The 27,145-nt window shown below is 40.3% G+C and overlaps 1 protein-coding gene across 1 annotated transcript in view; it reads left to right on the top strand.

Moving 5' to 3' along the window:
• The first annotated feature begins 8,300 nt into the window (after positions 1-8,300).
• LOC107292987 (ubiquitin carboxyl-terminal hydrolase 15) overlaps positions 8,301-27,145 on the top strand; it is a 62,635-nt gene continuing 43,790 nt past the window's right edge. The window contains exons 1-4 of the mRNA XM_029285284.1: positions 8,301-8,358; positions 17,826-17,970; positions 20,634-20,807; positions 21,140-21,298. Of these exons, the coding sequence (XP_029141117.1) occupies positions 17,827-17,970; positions 20,634-20,807; positions 21,140-21,298 (477 nt within the window). The 5' untranslated portion in view covers positions 8,301-8,358; position 17,826. The remainder of the gene's footprint in view (positions 8,359-17,825; positions 17,971-20,633; positions 20,808-21,139; positions 21,299-27,145) is intronic.

Here is a 27,145-nt window from a genome sequence, read left to right as displayed (position 1 = left end):
AAGATATTGTTTCACTGAAAACAAACATAGGGTGGCACAGAATGCTACTACAGTATATGTGATTAGATATCACAGTCATGCCATAACATATAGAACAGTTTTCATTAATAGGTATTAAAGATAACTTATACTGCCTTCATAATTATGGGCATGTGTTTTTGTTTAGATCATGTCACAGTCTGTCCTTTCTGAAAATACATAAATGTGACTTTTTTTGTGTCAAGAACATTCAATTAAAAAAAGCTAAAACTTGAGCAGAATTTGAGTTTCCACAACCCTGTCTTTAAGCATCCTTCCGAAATTTGTGGTTTAGAATGAGAAAAAAAATTGAAGCAGCACTCTTTCGAATGATGTCATCATTAAGATTTCATGTAATATTTTGATGTTGTGGAGGAATTGGCAGCTATACCATTTCCCGTCAAAATGCAACTGGATAAAAACTAGAGACTACAGGCACCACCCAGTTTTCACCTATTATGTGGATGTTAATCCCATCATAGAATTCCAATTTTGTGAATCTCTTTTAGGAACTATGAATGCTATAGATATTCTAAAATGATGAACAGAAAAGGAAAAATCTTGGTATTCGGTACACAAATGGAGCATCTGTGATTTTTGGAAACATATCTCTTTTTGCTGCTTCATGCTTCATCATATCATCATGATTCATTGCTTTATACATAAATATGGACTGATATCAAGGAATCTGCCAACAGTTCTGAACAAAACCTTATCTGATCCCACAACACATCAAAGCCAAGACTTTAAATCATTACCTTTTCAAGAATCTTTGTCAAGACAGAGGAGCAGAATAAGAAGCTCTTCTCTAATAGCAAAAGTTTGTTTGTTTCCACTGGACAAGTCTTGAAACAATTTGTTGAACTTAAGGTAACTTTTTTTGAGACAGAAAAAAAGCCCTATCTCAACAGTTTTGATAGAGAAAACTTTGTTCATTCTTTAACCTTAGCAGATATTTTTGGCCATATGAATAAGACAGATCTTATTGTTCAAGGCCTTTTAGATACCATTATAGATGCAGCTAAAAACAATGAGCTCTTTTGGCCAAGTTGCCATTCTGAAAGAACTTGGGAAGTAGACAACTATATCAACTTTCCATTGCTGGAAGAAGCACTCCTACAGGCTGCAGACAAAGTATTGTCAGATTCTCCACTGGTATCTGCAAACATGTGGAAATTCTGCAGAACTCTTTCAAAGGTTATTTCTGCTCAGGCATTTTAAATTTGATGTATGTTATAGTTCTTTCCTTGCTGATATAGACAACATCAGTGATGCAGATCCTGCCAAAGGTAACCTCAGTGATTTGAGAACAGAGCAAATGATGTTGATGAATTCAACTTGAAAAGTTTTGGAGAAGTGTATCCTTGTTCTAATAAAGCAAAACATGGGAGTTCTGATTCCATTTGGTACCATCTACTTTTGTCAGTCATGGTTTTTAGCACTTGTTCCATCAATATAAAAAAATCAAAATAATTTAGATATCAAAGATGACATGCACATTGTCATATCAAATGTAACACCTCAATTTCAACATCTGATTGAAACCAAGCGACATTTCATTACATTCTTACATTCACTTTAGAGGAAAATTAAACTTTATTTTTGTTATATTTATACAGTGTGGATTTTTTTAAGGAACTAGACATTTTTCCATGAACAACAAATGTGAGAGACATCAATCTTCAAAAGTCTATTTTTATATTCTTCGTTAAGAAAAATTAACTTACAGTGCAATAAAATAAATTGTATGCAAAACATTGTCTGAAATGCACATTTTTCTGTGAAGAAGCCCTATGTTCTTTATTAGATTCTCAAAGGGTATTCAATCCACATCTTAAAAAAGCAGAACTCTTGGAAACGGTTTCTTCCAACAGGAACTTTTATTGATAGCAGGCATGATAGACAGGATCTGAGGGATTCCCTCACAAATCGATGTTTTAAACTGTCCCTAAGCACCCCCCACCCCGCAGTTCTTCCGGGCGATTCAAATCGGCATATTTCTAGGTGTTAAATCCAGGAAAGATAACATCACTCCGGCTCCGTTGTACACAATCATGCAACAGCTCCTCACACCTTATTTTGATGACGGATAAATAATCCAGATTCCGGAGACTGGATCTTTTCAACCCGCCCCCTTTCCTAGCTTCCCCGTAAGGAGGAAAGTTCAGAGGTGCATAGGATAAGAGGCAAATGGTTACATTGTAATGGTTAGCAGAGGCAAATAAACAAAAGATTACTTTGTAGTGAATAGAGGAAGTGAAAGTAATAAAAAACCCTCCCCCTTGGGAGTATGGCAGGACCCAGGAAAGGGTAAGGATTGATTTTAGATCGGAGGAGATAGATAGAAAGGAAATATGACTGGATCCTGACATCCTGCCCCCCTTAAAAATAAGAGAGATCCACCTGTAGAGAAAACAAAATAGGTATAAAAGTTAGTCTGGCTTGTTAGGATATTCTATATGAAACTTCTTTAACAGTTTCGGGGCTACTAGGTGTTCAGTTGTCCCATGATATCTCCTAGAGTCTAGGATTTCCTTTATTTTGAAGTGTTGTTCTCCTTCCACCATGATTGGAGGTGGTGGGGGAGATTTTTGGCCGTAAGGGTGACTATTGTTCTCTTTTCAGTAAACTGCAGTGAAAGATTGGGTGTATTTGCCTGAGATTTTTGGGTAATTCTAATTCTACTGTTACTGGGTTTATGATTCTTTTAATTGGAAAAGGTCCTATATATTTTGGTCCAGGTGTTTTACAAGGTTGTAGGGATTTTAGGTATTTTGTAGACACATATACCATTTCTCCTACAATGAATGGTGTAGGTTCAGTTCTTTTTTTATCTGCTTGTGCTTTGTATGCTTGCCTAGCTTCGTCTAAGGCTTTTCTAACTATTGGACAGGTGTTTTGTAATTGTTCTATCCACTCTTTCAGTGATGGGATTGCTGGTTCGTTTGGGATTAATTCTGGCATGGGGTTGAAACTTTGATCGTTGGCTATTTGAAAAGGAGTGTAGCCTATGCTGGAGTGGACTGCGTTATTGTAGGCAACTTCTGCGAAGGGGAGTAGGTCCATCCAATTCGATTGCTGGAAATTAATGAAGCATCTTAAGTATTGCTAAAGTACTGAGTTAGCTTTCTCTGATTGGCCGTTCCCTTGAGGATGATGACTAAATGTCAGTCCCTGAGTGGTCCCTAAAAGGGATAAAAATTCTTTCCAGAATGCAGACATAAATTGCACTCCCCTATCAGATATGATGCGTTGGGGTGCCCCATGCAATCTGTAAATATGCTGCACGAAAAGTTTCGCTAAGGCTTTTGCGGTGGGAATCTTTTGGCAAGGGATAAAGTGCACCTGTTTGGAAAACAAGTCTGTGACCGTCCAGATGACAGTATTCCCATTGCTTTATGGTAATTCCACTATAAAATCCATGGCTATTTCCCTCCAGGGGGCTGAGGGAGTCGCACTGGTTGTAACAGTCCGAGCGATTTCCCTTGCAACCTCTTAGCAGTTGCGCATGTTGGGCAGCTGGCCACGTAATTTTCTATGTCCTTTTTCATGGATGACCACCAAAATTGCCTTTTAATTAAATGTAATGTTTTTACAAATTCAAAATGCCCTACTGATTTTGTGTCATGGCACAGCTGCATGAATGTGCCCCTCTGGGTGGTTGGTATATATAATTTTTCCCCAACTCAAGGCAATCCGTCTTTAATTGTGCACATGTGTCTATTTTTCTGGAACCATTCATCTGTTTCCAAAGTTTTCCGGAATTCGATTCCAGTTTGGCTACCCAGCTACGGTTTTAATTTAGCCTGGGCTCTAGTAGTTACTGGCGCTGCCAGTTGTGGTTCCGCCATAAGTGGTTTAGAATCGGTGGCTCGCGTGCTGTTATACTGGGGCATGTGAGATAGTGCATCTGCCAGGAAGCTCTTTCCCCCCGGCAAGTGCTTGAGTGTAGAGTGGAATTGGTGAAAATGCTGGGATCAGCGGGCTTGCTTGGGGTTGAGCTTCCTGGGTGTTCTCATGGCTTCCAGTTTTTTGTGGTCTGTCCACACCTGAAAAGGGATTTTATTCCCTTCAAGGAACTGACACCACATAATTAATGACCAACGTATCCCATATGCCAGGGCTTTTAAACCTTTTCACCCATTGTACCACTTTTAGGATAAGGCAACATCTGAGTACCACCACTCGCCCAGCAAGGTGTCAAAAACGGGATCCCCCGCCCAAAAAAGGAAAAAAATGATAAAGTACAGGTAGTCCTTGACTTACAACAATTCGCTTAGTGACTGTTTGAAGTTACAATGGCACTGAAAAAAGTGACATGACCATTTTTCACACTTATGACTGTTGCAGCATCCCCAGGGTCATGTGATTTACATTCGGATGCTTGGCAACTGATTCATACTTATGACATTCACACGGTCCCAGGGTCATGTGATCACATTTTGCAACTTTTTGACAGAGTCAATGGCAGGGGGCATGGCCAGCTCATCACTCAGGTTGCAGGGTGCCTATGTGGGTAGAATCCATGGGTCTCTGGTGGAGCAGGGGTGGGACTGGGGTGGGTGCCCTCCTTCCCTCCCTCTCTCAGATTGTCCCTTCTTTTCTTCCTTTCTTCCCTCCTTCTTTGTCCCTTCCTCCTTCCCTCCCTCCCTTCCATTGTCCATCCCTCCCTCCCTCAGGTTGCAGGGTGCCTGTGTGGGGGGAATCCATGGGTCTCTGGTGGAGGGGGGTGGGACTGGGGTGGGTGCCTTTCTTCTCTCCCTCCCATTGTCCCTCCCTTCTTTCCTTCCTTCCTTCTTTCCTTCCTTCCCTCCCTCTTTGTCCCTTCCTCCTTCCCTCCCTCCCTTCCATTTTCCCTCTCTCCCTCTCATTGTCCTTTCCTCCCTCCATCACTCAGTTTTAATTTCTTAGATGGTGGTTCCTTTGCTGAATCACCGGGTCGGGTCCGTGAATGCCAGATTCAAGAAGATGGAGGAAGGCTCACATGTATCCACCCCAAACCCCCCAGCCAGCCTGCTGGCCTTTCGAACCGCCCTGGGGTTAGATCTCGCATTCACGGACCCGGCCGGAGCGAAGGGGAATGCCAGATCTAACCCCAGGGCGGTTCAAAAGGCCAGCAGGCTAGCTGGGGGTTTTGGGGTGGAGATATGTGAGCCTTCCTCCGTCTTCTTGAATCTGGCATTCACGGACCCGGCCGGAGCGAAGGGGAAGCGGGATCAAAGCCCTTCTTTCGGCCGCAAAGAATGCAGCCAGGCGGGATTCGTCTGAGGGTTGTGCCGGCTCTTCCTCGGGGCTGGCTGCAGCGATGAATGAGCTGCTTTCCCGCTAGCTGCTTTTCTCTGGCTGAGGCTGAGGCTGAGGCCGTGCGCAAGGCACCAGAGGGAGTCTGGCAGCCCGGCTCTTTCCCCGCCCCCGTGCGCTCCTCCGCTGCCTGCGCTTTCCCCCTGCAGAAGAACAGCAGCCGTGTGGCTCAGCAACAGCAGCGATGGCGGCAGCGGCGGCCAAACTCCAATTGCCTCGTCCGGGTTCTTTTATGCCCTCCCTGCTCCTGTCCATTGAAGGTCGGTCAGGACCCCTGCAAGCAAGCGAGAATGGGCAGGGGTGTGAATCGGCGTGTGCTCAGAAACATTGATCTCGTGCTCCTGCCCAGCTCACTTGCTTGCTTTCCGCTTGCTTTCTATCTATCAACAGCTTTTGACGCCTTTCCGTGTCTTCTGAATTTTGTTTCTGCCAGCAAGTGAAATGGGCAGGAGCACGAGGTCAGCGTTTCTGAGCACATGCCGATTCCTGCCCCTGCTCATCTCGCTTGCAGAAACAAACTTCAGAAGACAGAAGTTCTTTTCCCACGTTGGGCAGGGATTGTGGACTCACAGCCTCTATCGCTCTCATGGCGGGTTCTTTTGGCTTGGCTGGGGACTTTCCGGATTTCCTGGTCAATGATCGGTGATTCCTGGGTTGTGCTGAAGGGCTTTCAAGTGGCATTCTACGGCCCGATGCCCCTATCTCCCGCATTTGAAACAGCTCATTGGCTTCTTGGCCGTAGCTGGTGGCTTCGCTGGCTCGCGCGTCGGCTCAGGCAGCGAGAGGCCCCATGTTTTTTCTCGGCGGTGCCTCTTCAGTAGGTCGATCTCTGCTTCCTCTGCCAGGACATACCATTCGTTGAGTTGGTGTGGGTCCCCCTGGGGCAGGCAAGTGTCATACAGGTCGTAATTTAGGCTGTCTTTGAAATGGCTAAGAAGGATGTCTTCCAGCCAGTTCAGCTTGCTGGCAATGATCCGGAATTCTTGCGTATATTCGGCTACCGGGCATCTGCCTTGTCTCACTGTTTTGATTCTTTCTCAGGCTTTGCGATCAGCCAGGGGTTACTCAAATCGCCTTCTCAGGGAGGACATGAAACGGTTGAAATCGTTGAGCTCTGGGGCATTGGAGTCATGCAAGTTCACCACCCAATCTGCGGCCGGTCCTGTCCAGAGTGGATTGCACGATATGGATACGGGCTTTGTCGCTAGGGATGTGCCACCCGTACTCTTCCATGTAGCTGAGGATGGTTTAGGAAAAACCCCAAGCATGTCGGCTCCCCCTTGAATTTCGCATACAGCGGCGGGAGTCTTTGAATGGATCGGTGCCCTTGCCGTCAGTGGTATTGTCTTCCATCCGGATCACCATCTGCGGGTCAGCGGGGAGTGGGGGTCACTGAAATGGTCACTACTGGATCAGCGGACGTCCCCGGGACTACAGGTTCCAATTCCCCCTCAGGGTCTCTCCAGTTGCAGCTCCAGGTGCTGGTGCAGCCGCGGGGCTCCCCTAGAGAGCCAAGGGTTCTTTTCCTCAGGTCGATAACTTTCTCTAGGATCCAGTTCGAGTGCTGTGCCCAACTTCCTTCCTCTTCACTAACATGCAGGGATTTCTCCATCTCCTGATTCCATTCTGGTTGGTGGACTCCCCGTCTCAGGGTCACCTTTCTCGATCTCTTTTCCCACGCGCCTTTCTTTCCAATGCCCATTGACCACCGAGGTTTGTGCTTACGCGTCTCCACCACCTCTTCTGAGGAGTATGACATTTCAGATCCCGATAGCTGGCAGGTTTTCAGTCGGGGGGAAGGCTCCCTCTCCATGGGGTGTTCTCCCTTCCTTGCCTTGTCATCTGGACATTGTATTTTTTGCAAAGTCCCCCAGCAAGGTTCTTCCTTCCAGGTTGACTATTACTGCAGATCCTGTCTAATGTAAGGAAGCACTTCAATCCACATCTTAAGAAAGCAGAACTCTTGGAAACGGTTTCTTCCAACAGGAACTTTTATTAAGAGAAATTGATAGCAGGCATGATAGACAGGATCTGAGGGATTCCTTCACAAATCGATGTTTTAAAGTGTCCTTAAGTACCCCCCACCCTGCAGTTCTTCCGGGCGATTCAGACCGGCATATTTCTAGGTGTTAAATCCAGGAAAGATAACATCAATCCGGCTCCGTTGTACACGATCATGCAATAGCTCCTCACACCTTATTTTGATGACAGATAAATAACCCAGATTCCGAAGGCTGGATCTTTTCAACCCTTCCCCCCCCCCTTCCTAGCTTCCCCGTGAGGAGGAAAGTTCAGAGGTGCATAGGATAAGAGGCAAATGGTTACATTGTAATGGTTAGCAGAGGCGAAATAAACAAAAGATTACGTTGTAGTGAATAGAGGAAGTGAAAGTAATAAAAAACCTCCCCCTTGGGAGTATGGCAGGACCCAGGAAAGGGTAAGGATTGATTTTAGATCGGAGGAGATAAATAGAAAGGAAATATGACCGGATCCTGACACCTAAACACATTAGGAATCACTGTTCTAAAATACAAATGGAACAAGTGCTTTAAGCTGCTCTTAAACCTATTTCTACAGTTTTTTGACAATATTGATGCACCTTCATTAATAACTTCCATTTCATTATAAAATAAAAAACCTTGTTTTTAAAAGTGATGTCTTTCATTAGCGTCAAAACTAATTTTTGATAAAGGTCATTTTTTTTGCTAAAGCCTAAGTTAGGATTTGGCTGACCATTTATGTCTATGATTTGGTTGAGAGTTTTAAATGTGATCATTTTTTAAATACTTTTTGAAAATGGGCAAGTTAGAGTACTTGGGTTTATGTTATTTTGATCATAAGAATCCTTTTTTATTATTATTCACATACATTGCTTCATGTTAGTTTTTCCTTTTTCATTATTAATTTTACAATCTCAACATTTTTATCTAATTTAACATTTTCATATTTTTAAAGGTCCCCAGGTGCATCCAATTTTCCAACTTTACCAAAGATCTCTCCATCTCTATCAAATATTTATAACAACATCAACAACAGAAAGTAAGCACTGTATCTTAAAGAACTTTTAATTTTAAACATCCAAGTAAAGTTTCAAAAAGAGATTGTGTACAAATCTAGAAAAACAACTTGGATGTAATTTATTACTATGGAAATGTAGGGGGCACTAAGACTTAAAGAACACAAAAACCCTAATGAGTCGAGAGAAGTATTTCTGCTTTGCTTTTCAGAACCTAGGAACCGTAACATGCTTTGTAGCATCACTTTCTGATTTGAGAACATTATATTAAAAAAATTCTTTAGCAAGAAAGGACCACATGCAACAATACTCATGATCAGGTTCTCCTAGTTTAGGGATTTCTCCTAGTTTTGGGAAGGTTTGAAATTTTTGTGATTTTTTTTTAAAGTATGTGCGTCATATGTAATGACAAATAAAAGCTATGCATCTGGTTCATATTATTATAGGATACTTCTAATTATTTCCCTAACAGAAATATAATATACTACAATAGTTTTAAAACATTGTCTATCAAATAGTTTAGTACATTTGGAGTTGTTGTAATAGAAGTATTTTCTGCAGTTCATTACACACACACACACACACACATATACACACACACACACACATATATATACATACATATATATACACATACATACATACATATATACATACACACACATCATACATACATACACATGCATACGTACATATATATATGTAGTATGTATGTGTGTGTATATATGCGCTTTTTGCTAAGCTTATTGCTTTCTGATAGGCATACTGGAAAAGTAGTTACAAATGCAATGTTGCTTCTCAAAATTTATGGATATTACTCAATTGTTAAAATGTTTTAGTGTTTCATAGTAATATTTCTAAATATTTTATACAATATCTTCCAGTTAAATACTGCATTTATGAAAAGGGAGTTTTCGTATGGGGCGAAGTGGCATTTGTGCTTCTACTAATTGTGAGTAGCCCCAACTCTCTGTTAGACAAATACATGTATTTAACTGTAGTCTATTGTACTGTGTGTGTGTGTGTGTGTGTGTGTGTGTGTGTGTCATAAGCTTAAAAAATTATTTCTTTGATGTATATAAACCAGGCCTCAATTGATGTTATCCTTTTATTAGAATAGTGATAATGTTATATGAAAAAGCACAATATCTAAAGTTATGAGACAGTTGTCATCTGCTTAAATCTCATTTTAAAATGTAATATAAAATTTTAGAAACATTGTATTTCCATTTGATGAAATTGTCTGATAACTAGCAGGCAGGTACTTTTTATTTTAAGTTAAAATGCATTTTAAGAGTAGCTTCTTAATTCAGTTAATACAGTATTGTAATTCTAAAACACAGAGGCTTCCTTGGTTTATCTACCGTAGATTTTGTAGTACATCCTTCTATCTAAAGTTTAGCTAAGTAATAACTTGGAAATAATAGTTTGTTTGTTTGTTTGTTTTGGCAAATTCTGTGCTTCCTGCTGTACTGATATCCTGATGCAATCCTAGAAGTTGATTTCATATACAATCACTGTAATTTTACTTCATCTCCTGTTATGTATTAACTTTTAAAAACAGGTGTTTAAGTTTGCTTGGAAGAAAGGTAGGCATTTTAGTAAGTTACAGTTTCCTCCACCAACCCGAATTCTTTATTTTTTTAAAAAAAATAGGATATATTCATTTTGCTGAGAGAAAACTCCACTGAACTCATCTGGGCTGACTTTTTGAGTAGAAATGTAAGGGATCCATTTGTGGTACATTGTGATTAGCCTTTTGTTTGTCTTGAACGTAGTTGGAACTGAAATGTACTAAATTCATAGGAATTAAAATCTTGCTTTAGTCAGTCATAAATACAGATCTATTTTAGAATATTATTTTTACCTAATAGTGACTTAGATATGTTTTTAATAAACAATTTAAAACATACAGCCATTGTATTTTACTACTTATCAGCTTAGAAAAAGTAATTGTTTTAAAACACTATTTTTCTCCATTGGTGTTCTGTTTATAGAACTTGCTTCATATTAATTTATTCATGTATTTATTTATTAAATTAGTTTACCATCCATCTCGTTCTGAACAGTGACTCTAGGTGCCTTAACACATTATTTTTCCTGCTCAGTTGTAATATTTGATTCTTGGAATTGAAGAACACTGCATTTAAGAAAAAAAATCCTTGTTACTGTAAGGACCTGCCTCAGCTAAACCTCCCAAGAAAGCAGAACTCTTGAAATGTGCATCATTTCAACAGGAACTTTTATTGGGGGATGCTGACTACAGGAAAGTAAGGCAGGATCTGAGGGTTTCCCGCGCGAAACGATACATTCAAAGAGGGAATCCAAACCCCACCCCAACTGTCCATCCGGTCAGTTCAAACAGAGCCAATCCAAAGGTGTCAAATTGTGGGAATGAACCGATAAGGCACCGCTCTCAAGGTTGTCAAGTCTTTCTGCGGCTTTTTCCCTCTGCCTGGAGATAAGGCAGATGGCCAGAGGCACATTCCTTTCTCACCCCGAGAAAGAGATATATCAAAGAGGAAAGAACAAAGAAAAGGAAATACACTGCAGAATATCCATAAGCCGCCTCCCCCCAATAGAATGACAGAACCCAGAAAGGGAAAGGGAATAAGGAAAAGAAGGGGAAAAGGGTTCTGACAGTTACACTATTTATGCCTATATGATATCATGCTTCTCTTCCTCACACCCCCAAATTCTCAGAACACCCTACTTAATGAGTAAAATAGGCTGAAATTCCCTAAACGTACTTATTTTTCTTGTGCTCCAAAGTATCAGATTAAATGTTTTTCTATATATAAACTCAGATAAAATGTAAAGAAAATTATGAAGCATGCAATTTTGATGGATTGCTTTTACAAATCATCACTTTTATATATATTAGCATCTTTAACTTCAAACTACCTTCTGAATTTGTTGTACTACTGTTTTATTTCAGCAATACGGGTAGTACAACCTCTATACTTCCAGGATGCTCACTTTTACAGCATTGATACACTAAAACAATGTTTTCTGTTTCACTAATTTCATCAATTATGAATAAGCTTCCTTCTCTAACTATTCTTTTATCAAGAATGTTATCAATTGTGTGGATATTGTAAATAAAAATTTAAAGAGAGCACAAAAATTTGAGCAATGGTGCTCAAAAAAAATCCACCAAAAGAGATAGGAACCCTTGCCAAAATTGATTTGACTATTCCCTTGTTTGTTTTCATAATATTATATGTAAAGTACTGGGAAAAATTAGGGGAGGTTGTTAAAAACATAAATATTAAGCATTACTTCTGCTTTACTACTAAAATTGTTTCTTCACAAATTTATAGAAATTCTATTTTTATATATATTATTTTGTAAGTTCAGTACCTCAATTAATTTCCCCAGTCTCTCATCCGAATATATTAACAATGTTTTTGTCACATCTGTTTCAAGTTTATATTATTTTCAGTATTATAGTTTTTATATCTCTAATGATGTATCAGTGTTTTACCTTGAATAAAAAAGTTTAGTGCAGAGTGTGCGCCAGTAAAAACAAACTGTATACATGAATTCCAGGTCATGTAATGTATATTTAATTGACAGCCTGCATAGTAAAGATCCCATGCTGAATTACTATGGGAATTTATAATTTATCATACTGTATATCATATATCAACTATGCTACTTTGTAACCATTTACAGTGATTAACATGCTTTCCCTGGAGAAAAAACAAATGAAGTTGTGAAAGTATTGCTCTATAGTAATAACCTCCAGTCTGCTATGTCATAGTCATGGTTCTAATGTAGAATTAGAAGATGGTTTTTATTTTTGTATTGTTTAAGCAATATTAATTCTAATATTCAGATTTAAATGGGAAATGTATATAGATTAAATTTATTACATCTTCAGTGTTGGATAGTTAATATACTTGTATACTAGCACAATGAGTTTTTTTCCTTTAAAAATATGTGCACAGATGCAGCTACTACCTGTGTAACCCGCTGTTTTCAGTTTCACAAGTCACATCTCTATCACTAGAATGTTGATACAATTACTTGTGCATATGTCATGTAAATTTCACTGACTCTTGCATATATAAATATGCCTATAAATACATATGCAAGCAAAAAAAGGTTAGATTCTGAGGAATGTGGTGCTTTTTATGTTTTGTACTTTTTCTTATTTCCTATTATAAATAGATCATATCTGTATATCTTTTTTCCAGTTTAAAATTTTTATTGATTTTTCAATTAAAAACAAAAACATAAATCTTCTATCACAATATCAACCCCAAAAAAATAACACTAATCAATACATTCACAGAAGTGTCCGGTGTCCCCCCCCTGCACCCCCCTCTTTCACTTACCACACCTTCCTCCTCCCAATCCTACAACCTCTCCTCTTTCCTCCCTCTCTCCTACCTCCCTTCCTCTCTCAACCATCCCGTCTGGTGCAGTTGGGGTACCCACCGGACACCTCCTTAAAAAATCTACAATACATATAAATCTACAATACAAACCTATCCCTTTCCCCCTTCCCCCCCCAGGACTTCCCAGAGCTAATCCAGGAAATAAACACACAATAATCCAATTCTATTCAAAACTAATCATTATTACTACACACTAGTATAAACTTACTGTGACTCTAAAATAACGTTAAAATACATACAAAATTTTTAAATATTATCAATATTTGTTGTATATATTTTTGTTCAAAATTTTTAATCAAAAGCTACATGATAATTATTCAGTTCATACTTTCTCTGAATATAATCTATCCATCTTCTCCACATTGAGATAAATTTCTCCTGAGAATGATCCTTCAGGTACGCGGATATTTTTGCCATCTCTGCAAAATACGATACTTTCTGTCTCCAATCATCCATAGTTGGTAACATCTTTTTTTTCCAATTTTGAGCAACTAAGGTCCTTGCTGCTGTTATACAATACAACATCAATTTCATTTCTTTTTGATCCAAATTATCCATAATACCCAGTAAAAATAACTGCGGTGTAAATTTTATCTTTTTCTTAAAGATCTGTTGAATATTCCACCAAATCTTAATCCAAAAGGCTTTAACATCCCTACAAGTCCACCAAATATGATAATAAGTTGCATCCAAATTGCCACATCTCCAACATTTTGGTTGCAGGTTCGGATACATGCAAGACAACTTTTGAGGGTCCAAATGCCATCTATAAAACATTTTATAAAAATTTTCCCTTAAATTCTGTGCTTGGGTGAACTTGACATTTCTTATCCAAATTGTTTCCCATGTTTCTAACATTATTGGTTCTTGAATATTTTGAGCCCATTTAATCATACAATCTTTAACTAGTTCTGTTTCCAAATCAAATTCTATCAAAACACTATATATTCTCCTGATATGGGCTCTACTTTGATCTTTAATCTGTTTTATCAAGTTCACATCTTCTACAGTTAAACCCAATTTTTGATCTATATGCCATCTCTCAACCAACTGAAAATATAAAAACCAGGACTGGAGTACATTATCCTGTCTTAACTCATCCAATGATTTAATTTGCCAGTCCTGTCCTCTTAACATGAGTAGATCTTTATAAACAATTCCTTCTAATTTTACACCTCTTATAATTCCTTGTATTGCATGTTCCGGAATAGCCCACATTGGGATTTTTAAATTTACCTTATAAGAATACTTTTNCCACCCGTTGCTCAATATAATCTGGAACTATAAACTTTGGAGAGCATTCCCCCAATCCAAATGTCTAAAGATTAAACTTTACCATTTCTCATTACAATAATCATGAATCCTTTATAATTATATATCATCTACTTCATTCATCTTATTTATATTGCTAATCCAAAATTTTAAAAATATAAGCTTCAAAAACAGTCCTTCTTACCCAGCTCTCCATTTTACATCTCTCCCCAGTTTCATTCATTTTCACATCACTAATACAAAATCAACCTCATTTTCCACCTTTTACATAACATATCCAAAATTTTTGCAAGTAGTAAGCCTGTAAACTTCTTCCAAAGGCACAAACGGCAACATCTTCAGCTGGTTTTCTCAGGTGCATGACCCATAAATGGATTCTATATAAACTCTTTTTTCTCAAAATTTCACTAGGGAGGTACACCCAAACCATAACCAAATCTATTACCGCTTCTTTTCCCAGCTTTTCAAACTTTTCACTTTCCAAATCTCCATAATATGGCATATCATTTTGAGATATTTCCATGACATCTTCTTCAACCTCTTCACATACTTTATCCACACGTTGCTCAATATAATCTGGAACTATAAACTTCTGGAGAGCAGAAGCCACAGTTCCATATGATTCTTCCAATCTCTTAAGACATAGATCTTTAACTTCCACACTATATTGCTTGACTGCTTGCATCAAAACATTCTGTAGGTCATTCATAATGAAAGATAAAAACATTTTCAGTAAGTTCCACTCAGCAACCAAAAAGAAAAATTTCTTTCTCACTCTTTTTTTTTTCCTCAGATCCGAAGCCATTTTAAAACTTCCAAATTTCTTTAAATATACTTCATTAATCCAAAAGGATAGCAGTATTAATATCACCAGCCAGTGTACACCACAAATTCATTGCAGCTAAAACTTTCCAAAGCCGGAGAAGTAACAATGTATCTCTTTCCAGTCAGTAGCCAAAAAAAAAGTGAAAGTAAAGAAAAAACAAATGAAAGTATTCCAGAGAAACGGCAAGTCCGCAGCCATTTTCTCTCACTTTAAATCACCACAAAATAAAGAAGATGTTAGTATATTTCAGAGTCAAAGTCACAAACAGTCCACTGTAAATCCAAACCTCCTGTTTAGTTCCGTCTGCTTAAAATTTAAGTCCAAATACCTTCCAACAGCAGAGGTGGGAGCTGCATCTGGCNATTTATAATCCAGTTGTATTATCTTTTGATGTAAGAGAGTAAAAAATTGCTTTTGTTGTTGATATAAATTGGGTGCATATAAACCCACAAGAAGACATTTTTTCCCATTCAATGTAATTTCAACAAACACAAATCTTCCTTCTGCATCAGCATCTATTAACTTTGGCATCAATTCCTTCTTGACATAAAGAACTACACCCGCTTTTTTCTTTTGGGCAGAAGCCACAAAATGTAAACCCAATTTAGGATTAAACAAATACTTTTGATCTTTTAGTGTAATATGCGTCTCTTGTAAACATATAATATCGTTCTTATGTTGCTTCAAATAATAAAATATTTTCCTCCTTTTTTGTGGTGAGTTCAATCCATTAACATTTAAATTTATTAATTTAGCCATCCTTTGGCTTTTGAAGCTTCTGAAGCATCCCTTGCAGATCCATCATGACAGATCTTTTAGGTCTAGCCCCTCCCACTGGCTCCGAAGTAGTTGGACATATTTGGGGCATAGCCTCTTTCTGCTGTTCTCTTTCCTTACGCTTGTGAGCTGCACGTGTCATTCTCTGATCTTTTGGATCCTCCTTTGCCTCCAACATTTGTAAGTTCTGAAATCTCCTGCAGATAGCGACATAGCTCCAGGCAAATCCACAATCAGTTGTTCCACTCCTTCTTCTGTTCCTTTAACTGGTGATGTAAAAGATGAATCAGCTTTCAGAACCGTTAGATAAAAATGCTTAGCCTTCTGTACTGTGTTAAGTCTGTAATGGTTCCCAGCATATGTTAGAGCCATTCCAACTGGTATTTCCCATCTAAAAGGCACTTGCTGCTTCTTCAACTCTTGAGCTAGAAAAGCAAATTCCTTTCTTTTTCTTAAAATTTTTGAAGGTATTTCTTTCAAAAGTATAATATCTTGAGCAGCAATCTGAAATCTCTGTTGGTAAAAGGCCTGTATAATTTCATTTCGACGTGTTTTTCTAGAAAAATCAACAACAACATCCCTGGGCTGTTTTCTCTGATGTGCGACCCATGAATTGACTCTAAATATTTTTTCTATTTCTCCATAAATAATTTCAGGATCGCAGTCAAAAACCAACGCTAAGGCAGCTGATACCTCTTCCCTCAATTTCTCTTGTGCATCCTCTTTCAAGCCTCTGATTCTTATTGCATGTTCCATCTCTCTGAATTGTGTCATTACAATATCATTTTGAGCAATCTCTATACTCTCTTCTACTTTTTCCATTCTCTCCTCCATCCCTTCCATTTTTTCTCCCACTTCCTCCACACGCGCCTCTATACGATCCATATGAAAAGCAAAGCCCTGAAAAATTTGAGACATGTTCTCACACAGTTCATCATTCTTTTTAGCAAGAAGCTCTTCTGTCTCCACTCTCATTTGTTGCACAATTTGTTTAGACATCTGCATCAAAGAGTCCTGCAAATCCTTTAAAGTAATATAAGGTGGAGGAGAGGGTGGAGGAGTTTTAGCTCTCTGATGCGTAGTCTGTACAGCTGGAGAAGAAACAGCTGGCTTAGGTGCTGCAGAGGCTACAACTCGTTTAGAAGCCATTCTTAAGTTTGAAAAAAGTCTTAATATACAGTCCAATGCAGCAAGAAGTCAAGCAGATTTTTCTTCAATTTTTCTTTAATTTTTGAGAAATCTTTACAGTCTTTACAATGTAGCAATCCACAACCGGAAGGAAAATGAAAGTGTCTCTTTAGAACAAAGAAGCGGCTAAGCCGCAGCCATTTTTTCCCCCTAAAAGTTAACTTTCGATTTCAGTCATTTGAGAAGAGTACTTTATTCTTCTGAGTCAAAGTTATAATTTCTTTATAAAAAGTCCAAGTTTCCTAGACAGCTCCGTCTGTTGAAATTACTCACATTTAAATTCAGAAAAAACATCAGAGGTGGAGACGGCGTCTGGCTTCGCTAAATAGCGGAGATATCCCGATCTGCGGAGGAACTCTGAGCTCCGGAGGAGTTCTCACCTTTGCCTCGCTGGGAGCCCCCAGGGAGACTAGGGAACTCAACTCCTACTTCAGAGTAAGCTCTCCTTCTCTCCTTTGCCCGGAGAGAAGGTTCAGACCGCCAAACAGCTGATATGCGCTGTTTTGGCGATTTTTACGCAGTCCCGGACGGGGGGCTGTCAGAAAGCCTCCTTCGGCAGCCGCCGAGCCACCGGAAGTCATATCTGTATATCTTGATATATGAAATTATAAAACAAATTAAAATAAAGGTTCTGTATGGAGCCTTTATTATCCCATGCTGTTTGCTTTGATTTTTGCTGGCATAGTGGTTAATCTAAAAACAGAATTAAAATGTATTTAGCAATTTATGATATCCTTGGAAATTTTTGTCTCACCTGTTGCTAAAGTATTGCTATTTCCAGCTTTTAGTATTTAACAGTAGCACAATTTAACTATACTATATTGCTGGTTGTGCCAAACATTTTAACTGTTCAACTGAAATATTGAAAAAAATACTACTTTTTAAATTAAAAGTTGAAAAGGGTTCAAATAATTTTTATTGTTTCTGTGTTTAAATTCAGAGTATAAATATTTCAGCTATATGCATTTAAGCTAGACAGCTATAGTTCATGTAATTACAAGGTAAATATGTTTTCTTCCAGCATGAAAAATTCAAACTACTGCCTTCCTTCATACACTGCTTATAAAAATTATGACTACTCAGAGCCAGGAAGACACAATGAACAGCCCGGTCTTTGTGGTCTAAGTAATTTGGGAAATACATGTTTCATGAATTCAGCAATTCAAGTAAGTGTTTCATGTTAAGTAAGATTTTACTTCATTGTACATAAAAAGCTTTCAAAATGGAGACTGCTGGTAGAATGGGGAGTTTTTTTAATAGGGAGTTTTGCTCATGCAGTGTTATCAGAATTTCAAATTTGCATTGATTTCTGTGATTTTAAATGCTTTTATAGGGGATATTAGTAAGAGGCAAATAGTTATAGAATCTTGCTTGGCTGTGACTTGGTTCTTTGATATTTATTTATTGTTTTTCTATAATTTCTATCATACCCACTAATTAAAAACTGTTTAAAAACAGAGCCAAAGACCAGGAGCATAAGAAAATAATAAACAGAAAGGAGAACCTTTAAAAACAAAATACTTACAAAGGAAAGTAAAGCTGACAGCTATATTGCATCTGGTATATTTCATTTGGTGGGTGTAGTTGAGTCTCAGTTCAAAAGTTTTCACCTCAGCTTTTACCCTAGTCAGATATGAAGAGATAGATGTGCATTGTTTCCATAACTCCAAATAACCTAGGCCATCAGTTTCATAGGTAATATGAGGAATACAATATAACTCTATACAGGTAGTCCTTGACTTATGACCACAATAGGGCCCATAAAATTTGTCATTAAATGATGTCATTAAGTGAGGCATCATATGACCATACCACATTTTATGACCTTTTTGCTGCAGTTAAGTGAGACATCACATGACTGCAACTTGTGACCTCCTTCCAGCTTCCCCATTGACTTTGCTTGTCAGAAGACAGCTGGGAAGGTCGTAAATGGCGATCACATAACTGCAGGATAAGACCATCATAAATGTGCAACAGTTGCAAAGTGCCTGAATCACAATCATTTGACTGCAATGATGCTGCGATGGATATAAGGGCAAGGACAGTCGTAAGTCATTTTTTTCAGCACCATCACAACTTCAAACATGTGATAAACACATGGTCGTTAAGCAAGGACTACCTGTAAAACATTATAGAATAACAGGAAAGGGCAGAGCAATAATTTACCAGTGCCGTCTTCTGAAACTGGGCATCTGTCTAGGGATAGATGACATTTAACCTGGGGAAAAAATTAGAAAAAGCCAACGTGGTATAGTGGTTAAGATGCTGGCCTAGAAACGAGGAAAGTGTGAGTTCTAATCCCGCCTTAGATATGAAAAACCAGTTGAGTGACTTTGGACCAGATACACTCTTACTATCCCAACTCTCTTCATAGGGATGTTGTTGTGGGGAAAATAGGAACAAGTATTGGTGTATTTGGTGCCTTCAGTTGTATATGAAAAAAATCTTCAAACATAGTAGAAGTAGTATGCTCACAAGACTTATGGAAGAATTTCTAATCTTATTTAAAACTTCTGAAATTTCCAAGAAAATCAGCCAATGATTTCTCCACTGTTTAATGTCTCAAACCCAACCAAGAGCTGAACTGAAAAGCAATCACTTGCTCAAGCACCTTCCCTGGAATCAGATATTGACAACAGATCTCTGGTTGCCTTCTAGGTCCATGTTTTGTGGTGGTTGTTACTGTTGTTATTAGTTTCTCTAAAGAGATTGATATCACCTTTTCTCTGAAAACAGGTGAACTTTCAAGTGCAATCAAACCCTTATTAGATATTATACAGCATCTTGATAAAGGTCAAATACTCATAGTTTTAATCAACAGTTATCTAATAAGATTAATCTGGATGATCTTTTTTATTGAGACTGCATAATTGTGGAATCCAAATTGCAATTATTGTGAACAGTTTTACAGTATATCAACATAATCCTCTTGTCACATATAGCCATATAATTTTCTATCATCTTTACCTCTAATCTAATTTTAGTAGCCTTTAAAATACTTAATATTTCTATCCTGAGAAAATGCAATCATGGAAAAACTCACTAGTCCCCATTATTCCAATAAAATGGGTTTAATAACTAGCTCTTATTTGAATTCAGTTGAACAGCACAAGTTATTCCTCCAGCTGCATTCCAATTATCAACACAAATAGAGCAGCACCGTTCCATGAGAAATATTCCAGAGCTTCTATTTTCTGTTATATTAATCAGCCTAGCATAAGGAACTTGATTACCTGCATGATATTATTGTTTTGATTGGCATTGGAGCCTAATAGTAAACCACAAATTATCCATCTCTGCATTAATTTAAAATAATCTCAAAATAGTCTGATCTAATAGGCTTTCCATCCTTACAGGGTAGAAAAACTGTAGGTGTTTTAATAGGATTCATTCAATCATGACAGAGGCTAGATATTAATTTCTCATTGTTTTATTACCATTCTTCCGTCCAATCAAGAAAACCAAATGAAGCATGTGTTTGTGACTAGTAATCTTTTCAGACACAAAATCCTAAGCCATTGTAAAGAAAACCTTGACATAGAAATTTAAATCTCCTAGAAACATCCTCTCAAGAATCTTCAGCAATAAATATGGTTCAACCTTGATGGCTCAGGCATAAAGATTAATTGGTAAAGATATTGTGGACTTGGGAAAAGTAGTTGTCTACTGACTCTTTACTAAAATAATTTTGTAGCACTAAATCAATATACGGACTAGGAAAGAAAAAAGGCGACTTGATAAGTAAGTATGAAAAAACTGAAGATGGCATTGAGAGGCTCTATTACTATGCATTATACAAAAGTATTTAATTTTACTCATTCATTTTTAGTGTCTCAGCAATACACCTCCACTCACAGAATATTTCCTTAATGATAAATATCAAGAAGAGCTAAACTATGACAATCCATTAGGAATGAGAGGTGAAATTGCAAAATCTTATGCAGAGCTCATCAAGCAGATGTGGTCAGGAAAATACAGCTATGTCACTCCAAGAGCTTTTAAGGTAAGTGTAACATAGTTGGATCCTAGAATGTTTAATTTTCTTTCAATTATATGATTCTTCAAAACAATAAAAATATTAAAAATAAAAAATGTAGATATATTAATAAAATAGGCCCTTGAAAACAGCACCTGCTTGTTTTTGTTGTTGTTGTTTTAACAGGGATTCCTATAAATTGCAGCAGTGACTCCTTTGCTTTTCCTCAATCCTATTTCACAGTATTACAATTATACATTTTAAAACCCATCAGATAAAAATACATTTTTCCTTGATTTAACAAAAATTCCTTTGCATTATGTCATATGACTCCACTATAAAAATATTTTATTCCCCAGACACAGGTAGGACGATTTGCACCCCAGTTTTCAGGATATCAGCAACAAGACTGCCAAGAATTGCTGGCCTTTCTTCTAGATGGTTTGCATGAGGATTTGAATCGTATTAGAAAAAAGCCTTATATTCAGCTAAAAGATGCTGATGGAAGACCAGATAAGGTAATGTACCTTTTAGGTAATAAGCTTACATGATCTGGATAAATTTTATAAATACAAAAATATATCTACATAATCTAGACCACGGGTCGGCAACCCGCGGCTCCGGAGCTGCATGCGGCTCTTTGAGCTATCTCCTGCGGCTCCGGAGCCTCCCCCTCCTTCTCCCCCTTCTTCCTCCTGCTGCCCCCCAGGCCTCACTCCCGGCTGGGGTGGTGGGGGCATCACTCCCTGGGCCGTCCCCAGGCCGCTGAGCTGGCTATGCGTCTCCCCAGGCCGGGCCGGGCGGCTGGGGCGGCGGCAGGAGGGCATTGCTTCCTGGGCCGTCCCCAGGCAGCTGAGCCGGCCACGCATCTCCGCGGGTCAGGCTGAGCAGCAGTCCCGGCTGGGGCGGCGGCGGCATCGCTCCCTGGGCTGTCCCCGGGCCGTCAAGCCAACTATGCATCTCCCCGGGCCGGGCCGGGCGGCAGTCCCAGCTGCAGTGGTGGCAGGAGGGCATTACTTTCTGGGCCGTTCCCGGGCAGCTGAGCCGGTCACGCATCTCCGCGGGCCGGGCTGAGCAGTAGTCCTGGCTGGGGCCGCAGCAGCAGCGACGGGGGCATCGCTTCCTGGGCCGTCCCCAGGTCACCAAGCCGGCCATGCGTCTCCCCGGGCTGGGCTGGGGACATCGCTTCCTGGGCCATTCCCGGGCCGTTCCCCGGGGAGCAGATGGCCACGTGTCTCCGCGGGCTGGGCCGTGCAGCAGTCCTGCCTGGGGCAGCGGGGGCATCGCTCCCTGGGCCGTACCCGGGCCGCCGAGCCGACCACGTGTCTGCCTGGGCCGTGCAGCAGTCCTCGTTGGAGCGGCTGCGGCGGGGGCATCGCTCCCTGGGTCGTCCCCAGGCCGGCGAGCCGGCTACGCATCTCCCCAGACCGGGCTAGGTGGCAGGGGGGCATCGCTTCCTGCACCGTCCCCGGGCCGTTCCCCGGGCAGCCGACCCAGCCATATGTCTCCCCGAGCCGGGCCGGGCGGCAGCAGGGAGGCTTCCTGGGCTATCCCCGGGCTGTTCCCTAGGCAGCCGAGCTCGCCACGCATCTTCCTGGGCCAATCCGTGGTGTCCCAGGCGCCTTTTAGCGCCTTCTACTGCCTCCTGCTCCCTTCCCCTCTCTGCCCCTTCAGCGCCATCTGCCTTTTGTTCTCTCTCTCTCTCTCTCTCTCTCTCTCTCCTCATCTGGAGAGAGGGGGGGACAGAGCAAAGAGAGAGAAAGAGAGGGTGACTTGTTCGGGCGAAGAACCAGTGGGGGAGGCAAGGTAAGTCAAAAACACTTTGCTAGCATCTCCTGAACCCTTGTTATCCCTGCCACAGACTCGGCTCATCCACCTCACTCTCTCCTCTCCTCTCTCTACGGACGAGGCTGCTCGCTTCAAATGGTTGGCTACTGAGGCCCGGGAGCCAGGCAGGCGGACAAGTCTCGACCGCAGCATTTTCTTGCTGCTGTCGTTTTGCGCTCGCGCGGCGCTGGCTGGGAAGAGAGGCAAGCAAGCTCTATGGTTGGAAGTCCCTGCAGCTTAGGAGCCAGGATCTTCCCCCTCTCAGTCCCAAATCCCAAGCAGGATTCACAACATTGGGATTGGAAGTGAGCTGCGAGGAGATGGTCTGTCTCTCTTCCTCCCCTCCTCCCTTCCACGCCGGCTACTGAGGCTCCCTGCTGGGCGCAGTCAGCCTGAAGCGGAGGAGGGTCAGGGGCCTTTCAAAGCGTGACATTGCAACGGATGGGAGAGCCTTTCAGGAGGGTGCGGATGAACTGTAGCTCTCCAGATATTGCTAACATACAGCGTTTGCCATCCCTGCAGCAGAATCGATGAGAGGTGCTGGGATTTCTCTTTGTCAGAATGTGGTGAATCCACATTGCCCATTTCTAAGGGAGGAAGTTAAACGATTTGGTAGGTGAACTGGTTCTATTAGTAAAGGGGAGGGAAGCTGAAGAGAAAAAGAGAGGGAGAGAGAGAGGAAAGAGAAAGAGAGAGGAAAGAGAAAGAGAGGAAAGAAAGAGAAAAAGGAAAGGAAGAAAGAGAAAAGAAAGGGAGAGGAAAGATAAAGAGGGAGAGGGGGGGAGAGAGGAAAGAAAGGAAAGAGGAAAGAAAGGGAGAAAGTGGAAAGAAAGAAAAGAGGAAAGAGAGAAAGGGAGAAAGAAAAGAGAAAGGGAGATGAAAAAAGGGGGAGGGAGAGGGGGAGAGAGGAAAGAGAGAAAGAAGGAGAAAGAGGAAAGGGAGAAAGGAAAGAAAGAGGAAAGAAAGGAAAGAAAGAAAGGGAGAAAGAAAAGAAAGGGAGAGGAAAGAGAAAGGGAGAGAGGAAAGAAAGAGAAAGAAAGAAAGGAAAGAGAAAGGGAGAGGGGGAGAAAGGAAAGAAAGAGAAAGAAAGAAAGGAAAGAAAGAAAGAGGGAGAAAGAAAAGAAAGGGAGAGGAAAGAGGGAGAGGGAGAGAGGAAAGAAAGAAGAAAGGAAAGAAAGAGAAAGAGGGAGAAAGAGAAAGAGAAATGAAAGAAGGGGAGGAAGAGGGGGAGAGGAAAGAAGGAGAAAGGGAGAAAGGAAAGAGAAAGAGGGAGAAAGAAAAGAGGGAGAGGAAAGAGAAAAGGAGAGGGAGGGGGGAGAGAGGAAAGGAAAGTAAAAGAAAGGGAGAAAGAAAGAAAAGAGAAAGGGAGATGAAAGAAAGAGAGGGAGAAGGGGAGAGAGGAAAGAAAGAAAGAAGGAGAAAGGGAGAAAGAGAAAAGAGAAAGGGAGAGGAAAGAAAGGAAGAGGGGGAGAGAGGAAAGAAAGAGGAAAGGAAAGAAAAAGGAAAGAGGAAAGAAAGAAAGGGAGAAAGGAAAGGGGGAGAGAGTAAAGAGAAAGAGGAAGGGAGAAAGAAAGGAAGAAAGGAAGAAAGGAAAGAAAGGGAGGGAGAGGAAAGAGGGAGAGGAAAGAGAGAAAGGGGGAAGTGCAAGTGCCTCTCTCTCTCACACACACACACACACACACACACAAACACACTGAGTGGGGGAAGAAGACTGGCAGACCAAGGGCAGGGAGAGGGAGGGGGAGAGGGAGGGAGGGACAGAGAGAGAGAGAGAGAGACCCTTTTGACATCTAAAATGAAGATAACACTGCAAATATCCTTTTATATATATATATAATAAAGGTAAAAAGATATATGCAGTGTTATCTTCATTTTAGATATCCAAAGGGTTTTGCGGCTCCCTGTGTTTTGTTTTCGGTGGGAAATGGGTCCAGGTGGCTCTTTGAGTATTTTGGGTTGCCTGCCCCTGATCTAGACAATTCAATCCATATCTGTGACACTGTAATAGTAGGTGTGAATGACCTTGGAAAACCGGGATAAGAGCCACAGTCAGATAAAAGGCAGCTTATCCACAAAAGGAATATGAACATAGCAAACATCTCTGAAGAGACGTTCAGTAGTTTCTTGGATTGTAAAGTCAATGTGAGAGAAATATACTTTTAGACTTGTACAATTGTGCAGGAAGCATGGTTAGATGAATTAGTTCTATGGTAAAGTTATGGTAAAGTTACATCAACAGAATCTTGCATATCTGAAAGTACCTTTGACCACAAATCATCCTGGAGAGGGTCTATCTATGTGGTTGCTAGAAGTCAACACTGACTACTGGATGATAAAAATCATAACTGCCCAATAAATTGAGCACAGGTGAAAAGCATGATGTGATGCCTGGTGTGCAAGAATTTCAGCTTTCTGGTCTGAAGAGATCCCATTCATATTTTTGACCAAAAAGAAGTTCCTATTCTGTATACAGAATTCCATCCTTGAAACTGTTAAAGAAAAGTTGCAAGAGGGGATGGCCTATGTTAATGCTAGATTTTAATTATTAAAGTGCTTGTTAGCACTTTGTTATTAAGATGCTGTGAAAAAACCTGCTTTGAAATATGGCATCAATTATTTAAATCATATTTCATTTAAAAATGATATCTACCAGCTTGGGGAAAGATAGAAGAACAGGCTATATAATTAAAAGTAGCCAAATATCTATTCCACAGAAAGTCCCACAGTCCTTTGAACCTACTAGATACTCTCATATACACTGTATTCCTGTCACCGTATGCAATACTCCCATTCTAGGTGCTTTTTTTCCATACATCCAACATAAAATAGACAACTCCCTTCTCTACTTCCCTCCCCCTTCCCTTCTGGGGTTGCTCTATATATTGCCTTCTTTAATTACTATTTTTTCCCACCTTACTCCTATCAAATCTACTTCCTATCTACTTTCTTCCCAGTTCTGTCTCTCTTCCCATCATTAAGCAATCCCAGTTTGCCCCACTGGTACTCAACAGACTGCTTTCTCATCATTCAGAGGTAACAAGTTCTCTTTTTTTTGTAGGTTCCTAGAAATGCTTCAGAACCAAGCATTTGTCTGTAGTTACTCATTGTTTCTGTGTTCAAAGAAATCTTCAATGGAGTAAGATAACTGATAAATGGCATGCCATCATTTTTTCCATTAAACCATATAACCAATATGCTTTCTGGGGACTGGGGAGATAGCCATGAATGCTTTCAGATCTTGTCCTAGTGGACAATCACCTAAATATGAGCCAGCAGTGTGCTGCAGCTGCCAAAAAGGCCAACACAGTGCTAGGCTGCATTAACAGAGGGATAGAATCAAGATCACGTGAAGTATTAATACCACTTTACAATGCCTTGGTAAGGCCACACTTGGAATACTGCATCCAGTTTTGGTCACCACGATGTAAAAAAGATGTCGAGACTCTCGAAAGAGTACAGAGAAGAGCAACAAAGATGAGTAGGGGACTGGAGGCTAAAGGATATAAGGAACGGCTGCTGGAACTGGGTATGTCTAGTTTAATGAAGAGAAGGACGAGGGGGGACATGATAGCAGTGTTCCAATATCTCAGGGGCTGCCACAAAGAAGAGGGAGGCAAGCTATTTTCCAAGGCGCCTGAAGGCAGGACAAGAAGCAATGGGTGGAAACTAAGCAAGGAGAGAAGCAACCTAGAACTAAGGAGAAACTTCCTGACAGAACAATTAACCAGTGAAACAACCTGCCTCCAGAAGCGGTGAATGCTCCAACAATGGACGTTTTTAAGAAGAGACTGGACAGCCATTTGTCCAAAATGGTATAGGGTTTCCTGCCTGAGCAGGGGGTTGGACTAGATGATCTCGAAGGTCCCTTCCAACTTTACTATTATTATTATTGTTGTTGTTGTTGTTGTCGTTATTATTATTATTATTATTTTTAGGAAATTAATTATCTAACATTGGCATCTAACATTGGTTAAAGATTCTTGCTTTTGATTCTATTTCTTGGCCTTGGTCAGCTGGTCCTGCTCCATATTAGAACAGAATTTTATGCCCAATGAAGACCCTAGAAATTATCATAAAGTTTGTTTGTGATAATCTAGCATTCATAATGAATATAATATAAAGAGGATAATACATAAAGGTACTAAATGTTTATCTTTCCCCAAAATTATTCAGTTACTGTAAGGACCCACCCCACTTTGCATCTTAAGAAGACAGAACTCCTGGAATATTTCTTCCAACAGGCATCTTTATTAAGAGAAAGCTGGATGCAGACGTTCTAGACAGGACTTGGGTCCAAGCTCTCCCATTCAAGGTTTTAAGGGATCCCCCATTAGCCACACCCCGTCACCCCCTTCTCCCAGCGACAATCCCAGGCATTACATTCTCACCCCCTTTTCCTCATTGCCGGGAGGAGACTTCCAAAAGGATTACATGAAAGCTAATGACCCTCATTGTTATTGTTAGTCCGTTTGGTGATATCCACATCCAGTCCCTTTGAAGTAGGCTGAAGGAAGTGAGGGCCATAAAGCCCCTTTGTT

Source organism: Protobothrops mucrosquamatus, unplaced genomic scaffold (assembly GCF_001527695.2).
Source record: "Protobothrops mucrosquamatus isolate PMUCROS unplaced genomic scaffold, P.Mucros_1.0 scaffold1468, whole genome shotgun sequence".
Lineage (NCBI taxonomy): Eukaryota > Metazoa > Chordata > Lepidosauria > Squamata > Viperidae > Protobothrops > Protobothrops mucrosquamatus.
Note: the sequence above shows the minus strand (reverse complement) of the source record. Positions and strands in the feature narration are given on the sequence as shown.